This window comes from Anguilla anguilla, chromosome 7, assembly GCF_013347855.1.
Source record: "Anguilla anguilla isolate fAngAng1 chromosome 7, fAngAng1.pri, whole genome shotgun sequence".
Lineage (NCBI taxonomy): Eukaryota > Metazoa > Chordata > Actinopteri > Anguilliformes > Anguillidae > Anguilla > Anguilla anguilla.
Window position 1 is genome coordinate 50,540,161 of NC_049207.1, and position 12,774 is coordinate 50,552,934.

Sequence of the window (12,774 nt, forward strand, 5' to 3'; positions counted from 1 at the left end):
CCTCATAACAGAGCAAGTGCAGAGACGAGCCTGTTAATTCCCTTGTTAAGTCATGATTAGGCTGTGTCACCCCGTAGCGTAGCCTTGCATTGTAAGTCTGCACACCGCAAAGTGGCTTTGAGGGGCACGCGTAGGTGTGCGATCGCGATGGCGCTGGTGGCATGAGCGTGCCGAGGGGAGGGGGGTGTGGGGGACTGGGTGCGGGGCGGGGGGGGGGGGAGAGGGGGCGGGGGAGCGGGCTGGGCTCTAATGGAAAAAGGTTGTCTCATCTGCTCGGGGCGGGGCTGTAGCGCACTGTGCCATGTGACTCTGCACGATCCCGCCGCAGCTGGCTCCGGTTCAAACGGAAAGGCCATCGTGTCGGAGCGCTCTCTCTCCTCCTCTCCTCTCCTCCCTCAACCCCTTCCCTCACTCTCTCTCTTTCCCTTTCTTTCTCCGTCAGACCCTCTCTCTTTCTCTCTCCATCCTTTCTCTTTCTCTCTCTTCATCTCTCTGTGGACAGGCCTCCAAATAAAAGGGAAAACCGAGCGAACGTCACAATTTGAAGGAGCGTGGAGAGCAAGTGTGATGGTGTTCGTATTGGGGGGGGGCATTATGGCACAGGGCTCCCCCTCAGCCAAAATCCCTCAGTGTGAAGCTTCCAAACAGGAGGTTTAGGAGAGAAGCCAGGGAAAACCAGCTTCAGCCATTAACATGAACACACACTTCCTCATCCCAATTCTCCCACATCCCTACACTCAGTAGCACAAGCAATGTAAAGGGTGGGGGTTTATAATATTAATGTAAGGCCTTTGGGTAAGGGAGGGGATGATGGGATAGGAGCAGGCTGAAACCCCACCCCCAGCCCCCCCTCCCCCGTTTTCATGGTCCGGCTAGGAGGCGATGGTGCGACACCGTTAACGCCCCCCCCCCACCAACCAAACACTCCACCTGCAGTTAAAGCTCAAACTCAGACCGCCGCGCCGAGGTCTGTAAAACACCCCCACCCCCCCGCCCCTCCTCCGCTGCCCTCCAGAATGACTTTCGGCGAGCGGGGGATCCGGCGCGGGGTGTCACCTGCCCACGCGCCAGAACGCCGCGGATTTTACGGCCCTCCCCCGGGCCCCCCCCGGGCCCCGCTCGTATATCTGCCCGTAGGCAGGGCCCTGACATCTTAAGAGGGGCGTTCAGCGCGAGATACAATCTGGTGTCAGTTCGCCCTAAATTATTTCCCCAGATGTCTTTTTTAATGCTTTTTTATTGGCCGGTTTTCTTTGCGACTTCGCTTTCTGGTTCGCGCGTCAGGCGCCCGAACCCGCGGCAGACCGCCTAGCCTCCATAGCTAACCGCGCGACCACGCGTTCTCGAACGCCGTCTCGAAACGCCGCAGGAAAAAGGTCTCGCCCGGGGAGAATGCCCCGTAAAACCACCCCGCTCTGGAGGCGGTTAATAGGCTGTGAGGATGCTGTCCTGCGGTTGGCTAATTACGCTGGCTCAGGTTATTAAGCCGTAAATTGATTGGATGCGGTCCCTCCTGACCGAAACCTGCGAAGCTCGGTTCCTGCCCGCGGTTTGCACCTCCCAAAGTGCCCCGAGCCCCGGCGGTTCGCCGCTCGACGCCGTGGCGCCTCTGGCGTGATGCGGCGGGCCACGGGGATCGGACGCTCGGCGGCTATTGCCGGCTGGCGGTTTTTAGGCGACAGCCGGTAGACGGGGACACATTGACATGGCGGTAATGGCGCCTGAACAGCGCGGCGGTTCTGTGAGCGCGTTCGACTCGAGGGCGGCGGTATCGACGTTGACAGGCGTGACGTGCACACGCTCGGCTCGGCTATTCATATCCACAGAAGAGGAGCGACCGCAATCTGTGCACGCAAGCAGAGACAGAACAGAACCGCATTACTGCCCACATTTCACGACTTAGCTTACAAGTGTACACCCTAACTGCCCCCCCACCCCCCAATATCCCCGGCACACACACGCACCATATGGGAGTCAAAGCCGCTTCGGTGTTTCCCCGTAATACTGACTGTGGTGGGTGGTTGGGGGGAGGGACTGTAGTAGGTGGTTTCTATAGAACAACAGACCTTGAGCTACACTCCCTCTGTCTGAGCTGAGGATTCAGATTTCCAGATAAATACGACGTGTTTCGGTCCAAGCAATTAGCAGGCACGACGAGCGCGCGTACGTCGCTAATTAGCGAAGGGGGCGCCGCGTTCAAAGGGAGAGACGGCCGACCGCCTAGGAGCGCGTTCCCCAGGCGACGGCGCGGGAAGCCGCCGCCGGCCCTCCCGCTGTAATTCAAACCCGCTTTGAAGCCGGGGGGGGGCCTCGAAAGTCCTAATTGTCGTGCCGGAGCGCGTAATTGGTGGAGGTCCACAGTCGCCCTGCCGCTCGGAAGCTAGCGCGTCTTAGCGCTCGAGAAGCACTTCCCCCGCGCGCCACGCCATAGTGCTTTTATTACCGCCGGTGTCACTCACTCTCCCGTCCGCTATCTCGCTACGGCCTCTGCGCCCTTTCACTTTCACAGGAGAACGCTGGGTTGGCCGGGGGGTGGGGGGTGGGGGGTGGGGGATGGGGGATGGGGGATGGCTGGGTGGAGGGGGAGCAGGGATATTCTGATATTATAAGTGCAGCCTGCTGCTTTGGAACGACGTCCTTCATTGGTGCACCCCTTCTCATGATGAGCTCTTCAGCTCTGCGTCCAGGCGAATCCGAAGCGGGGATATTAAAACGCTCCCGCGAATCCGAAGCGACAATGTTAAAACGCTCCCCCGTGCGCTGTTGCGAGCGCTCTCCACCCCACTGCGTGGGCGCGGTCTGAATAAATATGAAAAATACCGCTGCAGATCCCAGGCCGCCATTCTCGCGCAGAACCGCGGATGTGAGCTCTCTAATAACGACCCCGTCAATAATTCAGACAACGGGGACTAGTCAATCTCTCGCTTCGTCCTTCCAAGTGCCAATGATTGGACCCGGAACAGACACTGTCAAATGGAGAGGGCTTGGACTGCCGATATTTCATGATTATTTCATGATCTGTTTAATGCTAAATTAATGTTAAGTTTAAAGGCTAGTTGCAGTGGGAGAAAAATCCCACGGTATGGCAATGCTGCCTTGAATCTCGAATCCCAACATAATAAAAATACGTAATAAAGATTACCTCAGAAATTGGAGTTGCATTGGCTCTTTACCAAAAACAAAATGGACGCTCCATTATTACAGTATATTCATGAGCATTTGCCGACCATTCATCAAGCAATATATACTCCGAATATGACACTGATGAAAAATTATTCTGGCCAAAGGCCGAGAACATCCATTCAGGAATGACCAATCCCATAATCCCACTTGGCATGTTGGCCCATTCTATTAATTGTGTAAGCGTTCCAGTGATGTCATACCCCACTGGCGCAAATGCTATTATTGTGAGCGCTGACATACGAGCAATGATCTGCTTCAGCATATGCCACCGTGCCGCATCACGCAGGGCCCTGATAGGACAGACGCAAAGAGCTGGCGCCGTGCCCCCCGCTCACACACAGACTGCAGGCCGACTGGTACGCTCACGACCTCAGGGAATACGCAAGCCAGTCACTGCTGCGCAGAACGGACACCCTATTTAACCCATCAACCCCCAGGTTTTTCCAGAGAGATTTATTACGTAAGCATCTGTAGCCATCCGAAAAATATTCACAGATGGAAAAAGAGTGGTAGAGACTTCGGCAACTTTAGCTGCCCACGGGCTGAAATGGGTTAACAATCTTGTGTTCACTACTGCAGGGAATAGTGTACACTCTTAAGCAAACTGATGCTCACTACTGTAGGGGATAAGCACCCCATTGGTAAACTGAAGGGTATCTTATAGGCCAGTGGTAACCAACCCTGTCCCTGGAGATCTGCCATCCTGTAGGTTTTCATTCCAATTCTAACACAGCACACCTCATTCAACAGCTAAAGATCTTGTTGAGCTGCCAATTAGTAGAGGCAAATGCACCAAATTAGAGTTGAAATGAAAACCTACAGGATGGTAGATCTCCAGGAACAGGGTTGGTTACCACTGTTATAGGCTATTCACAGCTTTGGAGAATAGGCACCCTCTTTAGCAAAGTTGTATTGTCTCCTGTAAGGGATGAGTAGCATGTTCAGCAGGGTAGGGTGAGAAAGGGGCTTTGTTTCAGTCTGCAGGCGAAAAAGTGATGGTGATTTGGTTGCCACCATTTTGTTTTCGATTCACTGAAGCCGATGTTCTTCTTCACACTACACGGCACCGTTCCCCCATGCCAACCTCATTAGCAAGTCGGTGTCTTATGAGTTGAAGAAAGTTAGTTTTAAAAATAGCATTAGCACCGAGATCAGAGCAAGCCCTTAATTATCTTGGATCTTACACGCACAACGCATTGCCTCGCATCTCGAGAGAAGGTGCGATCAAACCATTATGCAGGTTCCCAAATCAGCTGTGTGGATAAAATAGACTTACTCTAAAACTCTTAACAGTCTACCTCAGTCTGAAAGGGTTCAAATGTCAAGGGGGATCAACTGTGTACAATTTTACTGCAAGAGAGAGAGAGAAAAAAATTTCGATATTGCTGCTGACTCCATTTTCACAACACGGCAGATTCCATCTAAGATGGTTCTGATATCTTTGTTGTTAATTTCATTCCCTTTTGTCTTGCGATCAGATAGAATGGCGGGGTGTAATTAAAGAACAGTTTCAGCGCAGCCCCAGGGCATGCTGGGCATTCTCCCCAGTGCGGGCCTTACGGAAATGGAAGAGGAAACGGAGCAGGCCCAGTTTAGATCGCTCCAGCTGAAGCAGGCCTATCAGTGATGAAGTGTGGACAGACAAGGGGAGCGTAATCTGGGAGGGCAGTCAAGCCTCACAGCATTCCACCACCCCCCCCATCCTTAGTTTAAAATAACCTTGGTGTGGTGTGCCTGTGTGAGTGCATGTGCCTGTGTGTGTGTGTGCATGTGCACATGTGTACGTGTGTATGTATGAGTGTGTGTGTGTGTGTGTGTGTGAGAGAGTGTGTGTGTGTGTGTGGGCATGTATTACTATCTTTGTGAGAACCAAAAGTCCCCACAAAGATAGAAAGATGAGGAAAATTATGCAATGTGGGGACCTTTTGCTGGTCCCCACAAGTTCAAGAGGCTGTTTTAGGGTGAGGACTTAGGGTTAGGGTTACAATTGGGTTAAGGTTAGGGTTAAGGTTAGGCATGTAGTGGTTGGGGTTAGGGTTAAGGTTAGAGGTTACGGAATGAATGTAAGTCAATGGGAAGTCCTCACAAGTATAGCAATACAAACATCTGTGTGTGTGTGTGTGTGTGTGTGCTTGTGTGTGTGTGTGTGTGCTTGTGCGTATCTGTGTGTGTGGGATGGGGGTGGGGAGGCGGAGGAGGAATTTAAATAAAATTACCATGCAAGCAAATTAAGCAGAGGGACTTAATTAGAAATGCTGTAAAAATGCTAATTTCGAAACAGACTTGGAAGCCGTATGCAAATACAGCAGCATTTTACAATAATTTACACTAGGTAAGACGGTCATAAAACCCATAATTTACAGCATGGCTTCATCGGGGGAATTCTGCGTCATTGGACCCTACACCCCATGTGGTGCGCCCTGTTCACCAGAATGCTGTTGTGGTGGGTGGGGGGTGGGGGTGAGGGGGGGTCGGTTGGTGGAGGGGTAGCTCAATCCTGAATGACTTAGACCTTGGATTCAGTTTGCCATTCATTGCAAGCTAACTGGAGGGTAGAGAATGTAAACATACCAGGAATATTTCATTTTCATATAATCCTATAATCCTATGACACAATTTTTTTTTTTATCAATATGATTTTTACTTGTCAATTATATCACCAGGGCTAGGATGAGTATATGTGTCTGCTATGTTTCCTCTGTCCCCCCCTAGAATCCCATTGAAAAATTCCAGAACAAACAATTGCTTCAAATTGCAATATAATTACATTCTACACAGAATTCAGTCGTATAATTTGACCTCTGGTCTCAACAGACGCAGTACAAATATAGCATCTAATGCCAAATTCGCATATCAAAGCATGTAGAGGACTGGAATTTCCTGGGATAAAACAAATACCTGGCGTGACAAATACGCTTAATTCTCCTGCACACTTCATTTCAAGCAAAACAAAATATGCTCACGCACAAAAGGAATTTATTTTGCGCCGAGACGAATCCGTGGCGTGAAATCCGAAGACCAAATTCACACATCAGCCCCACGCTGCTTCCAGCACCTCGGCATTTGTCAATATTTATTTGATGCAAAAGGTTATTTCTCACTCAGACACCGTCCTGCTGCAGAGACTGGAAACAATCAATTAAAACGCCATTAAGCTGAGCTGAATTAGTCAAACGCCGTCTGGGGCGGAGAGCGAGGAGAGGGGCTCAGAGCCATAAATCTCTCGCAGGATGGAACTCGACCCTCCGGGAAGAATGAGAAGTAGAAGTGAAACTCTGGGGGGGGGGGGGGGGGGTAGGAGGGGGGGTCTGGTGAACGCACTGCTTATTGATCTGAACTCGGCTGCAGTGGCAATGCCAAGCGCTACACGAAACAGGTGGATTCCAGAATCCCAGCACAATGCTATCACTGACAAATGCGTGATCAGAATGTTTTTTAACCGAGCGTTCTAATGCTGATGTCACAGTCACTGCTGGTAACCGAGAGAAATGAGTTCTAGAACACGCTTTCAGAATTCTGACATTCCAACCTGCTCTTCAAAGGGTTAACGCGTTTGTCACCAGAGGTCGCAGAGAAACTGCTGAATGCCAGGTCGCTACTACTCAGACAATCAAAGGATTATTTGTCTGTTGTGATGTATGAGAGATAAAGCAGAGACCGATCCGTTCTCTATTAATCTCTGAATATGTACATGGTAATCTTCCTTCTACCATACTTACGATTCCTTGTTGAGCTTAGTGTTTAGTCCTGGGCTTAAAGGGATTGACTTTACTGAATGGAAACGTGGTAGAAAGGACTAGATAAACACTGAATGTGTGCACAGCAGGACAATGCTTCCCCTCATTAAATATCCAAAACGCATTTGACATTTTAACTTGATATTATTATCTTTAACATTTAAGCAGCAATTGTTGGTGTACAATACAATACATGGCAGGCTCTCTTCACTTGTGACTGCCAGTCACAGGATGGACTCATGCTCAAGGACTCGCACAACGGGCATGCTCACAGCGAACTTTAAAAAGGGGGAGGAGCCAGTACACCATCATGCAGTGTACCAGAGAAAGGGCCTGTTGCTCACACAGAAGTGGCCACTCCCACCATTTACAGGGCAACAAAGGAGAAGCCATTAGAGGCTTGACCTATTATGCTAACATGATGAAATGGTGGTGACATGAGTGCTTCACGAGCTTAATGCCACTAATGAATCTGCGAGCGATTTATTGTTTATTAAAGCGGCCCGTGGTGCAGGAGGTGGCTGTGTACCAGCGTCACGGTGCTAAAGAGACGGAGAGCGATTCCTTCATTATTTCTAGTTCATGGGGAACGATTAAGTTTCGTTGCAGGTTTTTTTCCAGAACCATTCACCCTGCATAAATTAAGCCCCAACAGTGGTGTTGTAAAAATAATGGGACAGAATGTGACGTGGGGGTTGACTTCAATTTCATTACCGCAAAAAACTGTTGAATACGTAGCATACCAGGAAATTAAAACGGAGGGGGCAAAGAAAATAAAGAAAAATAAATAAATAAACAGCTTTTGTTCACTGTCGCTTTCTTTGCAGTTGCGATACGTGTTTAGCGGTCGCTAACTCTGACCCAGAGCATCTTACGAATGTGCGCTCGAAAGGTCGGGTAAAGAGCAGGGACCGGGCCGAGATGACAGCGCTACGACCGGCCGCGGCGGCCATTACATCACCCGGAGAAAGGGCGCCACGCGCCACAGAGGGAGCAGGAGGGAGGCCGAGGATACGCGGCGCCTTGCGGTCACGCTACGTTCTTCCGAGACGCGTCGTTTGGGCGTGGCGCGCGATACGGGCCTCGCGCGTGGAGCATCGCCGAAGCGTCCGCCTGCAGTTACGCTGTCCTTTTTTTTCTTTTTTTTCTTTTTTTCCCTTTTTCCCAGCATGCCCCAGGAGAGAGGACGCGCGCGGTGCCAGCTCGGAGACCGCGCCATCTGTCCGGTCCGCCATTTCGCTTCCCCTCGTCCCCGCCCCCTCCCGCTCTCCCGCGGTCACGCGCGAACCGCGGTCGCCTCGGAGGCGACCGTCCCGGGAACGCCATGCCGAACCGTTCGGCCCGTTCCCTTTGGTTCCGTTCGGCCCGTCCCCGCCCCCCCCCCCCCTCCCCGTTCCTCCAGGGCTCTCAGCTGCGGCCTCCTACACGGCCCCGATCCTGAGCCAGTTAAGCTTTTATGCAGATGCAGTTCGGATCTCGGTAGCAAATGCAGGAGGGTGGGGTGGGGGGTGGGGGGGGGGGGGGGGTTACAGACTGTAGGCAGGAGAGCTATTCTGTCACAGTGAAAGAACACCACAGTCCTCTGAGAAAGAGGAAGAGAGAGAGAGAGAGAGAGGGGGGGGCATGGGAGGGAGAGAGAGAACGAGGGCATTGGGGGAAGTGACAGAGAGAGTGCAAGAGAGACAGAGAGAGGGCATGGGAGAGAGAGAGTGAGAACGAGAGAGAGCATGAGGGAGAGAGAGAGAGGACATGAGAGACAGAAAGAGAGAGAGAGAGAGAGCATGAGGGAGAGAAACAGAGAGAGAGAGAGAGAGAGTGTGAAAAAACCCCTTTGATAAATATGTATTTTTAAAGAATCCCGCCGGTCTCTTTTTGGCCCGGCGTTCCCTCCAAAGCGTCGGGCGCTGGTGCGAGCGCTCCCTCACCCGCTACCTGTCAGCCCTCCCGCTCCCCAGCCTCATGGTCAATTTGCTCCGGCTTTGATGATATAAACCAGCACAGCTGTTAAAAATATTATATCACAGCAGCTGTTGCGACAGAGAGAGAGGCTGTCGATGGCATTTTAATAGGGCCAAAGCACAACTGTTTACTACTTATCGCAGCTGTGTCTGAATTAACAGGGGTAATGCTCCTGACTCCGTTTGAAAGACAATTAGCATTTTTCTTTTTTCTTTTTATATCAACGTTATCAAAAAACGCTTAACCAAGATATCGCCGAAAGAATAAAAATAAACTACGCAGACTCTCTGAGTACAGATTATTGGCCTCGATTTAATTGATTCTTAATTGATACTTAAGATATTTAGTGTCTGCCATTATACCCGCGAATGCGCCGCGCTATAACGCGCGTTAAAACCGTAGCCGCTTCTCGCGCTCTCATCACGTCGAGATGAGCGAGGACGTCCAAGCGAAAAAACTAAAGCAGCAGATGGCGCGGAAAAACAAACAAACAAAACAAAACAAAACAAAACAAAACAAAAAAAGCCCGGCTGAACCCCGCGACCATGAGGTAGGCGCGTTTTTTCTTTTTTTTTTTCTGTCCACTTCTCTGTCATGGCGGAGAAATACATCTTCCGGCGCAACAGAAACCATTTGTTAGGAGAGCAAGCCTTGCAGGAAATATAACTTTTCGACACATTTTTCAGCCTTGAATATCGATTTCACCTCGGGGTCCTCCGAGATGCCTCGGCTTTGAAAACAATTTCAAATTCAAACTGCTGGTGCTAAAAATAATATTTTTATGGACGGCGATTATAATGAATCTTTCCGAAAATCAAAAGCTAACCCCCAACAGACTCGGTAGTCCGTCTTCAAGACACTGAATGGGGCTTCCACTCAAGATAGCATATCCCCAGAGTTTTTTAAATATTACTCAATAGACTGTGCGAAGCCAAAAGCCACGTTGTTCTTCATTTGATATGTGTTATCTGTCTGTCCTTATCCATTCTGGTTATTAGAATGAAATAAAAGAGACGTCCTGTGTCAGTGGGCAAGCGTGTGCGTGTGTGTCAAAGAGAAAGAAAAGTTGAGAGCATTTGAGAGAGAGAAAGAAAGAGAATGTGAATTAAAAAGTGTAGACAGTGTGTGTGTGTGTGTGCCTGTGTCAGAGAGAGAGGGAGAGAGCGAGAAAGAGAGAGAGAAAAGTTGAGACAGTGTGTGAGAGAGAGAAAGAAAAAGTGGGAATGAGAAAGTGTAGAATGTGTGTGTGTGACGCATGTGTGTGTGTCTATCTCAGAGAGAGAGAGAGGGAGGTGAAAAGAGGGCAGGAGGAGCGACGGAGAGATGGAGAGAGAGAGGGATATGGTGACTTACTCTCAGTGTCAGCGACGGACAGGAGGCCCAGGAGCAGCAACATGGCCCCGCCCACGTGCATCATGTGACAGCTTGGCACCAGCATGCCGGCGGCCTCAGTCTCGCTGGCTCGCGGTCCGGTCCAATCTCTGGCTAGCGGGATGTTCACAGGCTGCGGAGAGAGAGAGAGGAAAGACCAGGAACGGGTTAAACGGAGCGGAGGGAGAGAAGAAAGACCTGGAATGGGTGAGATGGAGCGGAGGGAGAGAGGAAAGACCAGGAACGGGTTAAACGGAGTGGAGGGAGAGAAGAAAGACCTGGAATGGGTGAGATGGAGCGGAGGGAGAGAAGAAAGACCTGGAACGGGTGAGATGGAACGGGGGAGAGAGTAAAGACCAGGAACAGGTGAGGCGCAGCGAGCTCGTCTGTAGCGCGCGCGACTGTGACGCTCCCCGCGCGGGCCGCGCAGCGTAGCGGCCCGGCGAAGGCAGACAATGGCTGTGTAAACACGGCGGAGATAGCGGGACGCCTCCGTAACAAGATTTCCGCTCGCGGCTAAAAAGAGAGAAAAAAAAAAAAGCGCAAGGCTCGCTCCGATGCACACCCCGCGCATCGGTAATGAGATTTTATGAAAACGATTCACAGCTCTGCAAAGATGCAACCCCCCCCTTTCCCCCTTTCCCCCCACTCCCACCCTGCCCCCCACGCCCCCACCACCACCCACCACATCCTCTGAAGTCTGTACTTCTATACAAAAAAAGTAATATTCCTAAAATCACTTCCAAACACTTTCCCTTTGCCCTCCAAATTCATACACGATTCGCTGAAGCACTGAATACTTATGCCTTTCAAGTCAGAGGAACATTTGTTACCTTGGGCTGGGGGGGGGGGTGTTGGGGGGAGGAAAATAAAAAACAAATAAGAGCCTAGACATTCTATAGAAAACAAAATTTCTGTCCATTACTGTTTTGGATTCTGGGTTCTACAAGGGCTTCTACAATGTGGAGGGGGGTTGCAAATGTGGAATTAATTTGAATTCAATCTGTTGCCAATTGGTAAAAACCCCAGCATGCCTTGAGGTTGTGGGTCCAGCACAGGGACCAAGGTGACCCGATTAGACTGGCTGTTCTGCAGGCCTGTGGCCTCTCCCTGACCCCCCCCCGCTCCATCTGTGGAGCCTGTTTCCAGCTCCTCCGGCTCTTAGACCACTCTCACCCACTAGAGCGGGCCCAGTGCATACAGGATTACTCCCAGTGAAATGAGTGTGTGTGTGTGTGTGTGTGTGTGGTAGGGGGGTGTGTGTGTGCGAGAGTGTGCGCGAGTCTGTGTGTGTGTGTTGTGTGAGTGCATACAAGTGTGTGTGTGTGTGTGTGTGCATTTGTGTATGTGGGAGTGCGTGTGAGTCAGTGTGTGTGCGTGTGTGAGCCTGTGTGCGCACGTGTGAACGTGTGTGTGTATGTGTGTGTGTACACGTGCATGTTTTCTGTTTGGGGGGTTGGGTGCTCACCTCTATCCTGGCAAAATAAAGAAAACAAAACAAAACAAAAAAACAAACCAACACAAAAAAAACAGGGCCGGGACCACCCACGGAGGGTAGTGCCCAGTTAGGCCCTGGCACTCGCTGAAAGGCAGGCCTAACAGATTTAATGGGGAGAGAGTAGAGCGCCTTCGCAACAGCATCTTTCACCCATAAAAACCTTTTAATCCACTGCTAGCGCCTTTCTCTCTCTTTCTCTCCTTTGCGTTCGATAAAAGACGGACGGAGAGAGGGGGGGAGAAGAAAAAACCAGACCCGCGATTCAATTGAGAGAAAGACAAATAAGTGCGGAAAATGGCTTGGAGCTCTTTCAAAGTAAACACCGCGGCGCGGGCGGACTCAACGGGCGGGCGTTCGTCCGCGGAGCCTCGCGCTAGCCGCCGCCGCCGCGTAGAGGGAGGTGACCGGGCGCGGGTACGCGGCTAACGGCGCCGGCTAGCTCCGCGGCGCTCGCGCTGGCCGCCGGCTTCACCGCGCAGACACGTGCCGGACACGCTTCGGAAAAGGGGGATTTGGATTTGAGGGAACGGGTAGGGAAGGGAAGGGAAGGGAAGGGCGGGGACGAACGGAGACGTTGGGGGCTGGCGAGGGGAGCGCGTGGTCCTGCCCACGCTGTGATAAAGCGCTGGCTCCCCAGCCGCTGCTATTAGCCTCAGAGCTAGGAGTAACAGCCAAGCTGCAGTGTGCCTGATCAGAGCCAGCGTCCTCACTGCTACCAATGCATGTAAATGCTGTTCATACACAGTCAGTGTATGCAGGGAACTAGACCTTAAATGCACACGCACACACATGCATGCAAACACACACACACACACGCATGCATGCACGCAAACACGTACAGGCACACTTCCACGCACACACACACATACACACAAACACACAGACACACACACACACACACACACACACACACACGAGCCCCTCTTCCAGGTCAGTTTCTGTCAAAGCCAGGTCTTGATCCCTTGTGACCGCGAGCAAGTCTACAAGATCACGGTCATCAGCCGGTAATCCGCTGCACGGGCCGAA

At 51.3% G+C, this 12,774-nt stretch overlaps 1 protein-coding gene across 50 annotated transcripts in view; it reads right to left on the reverse strand.

Annotated features, from left to right (window-relative positions):
- Positions 1-12,774, reverse strand: part of LOC118232176 (receptor-type tyrosine-protein phosphatase delta) — a 234,927-nt gene that overhangs the window by 110,111 nt on the left and 112,042 nt on the right. For all 50 annotated transcript variants that reach the window (XM_035426883.1, XM_035426884.1, XM_035426912.1 and 47 more), the window contains one exon: positions 10,233-10,383. In XM_035426883.1, the coding sequence (XP_035282774.1) occupies positions 10,233-10,317 (85 nt within the window). In that variant the 5' untranslated portion in view covers positions 10,318-10,383. The remainder of the gene's footprint in view (positions 1-10,232; positions 10,384-12,774) is intronic.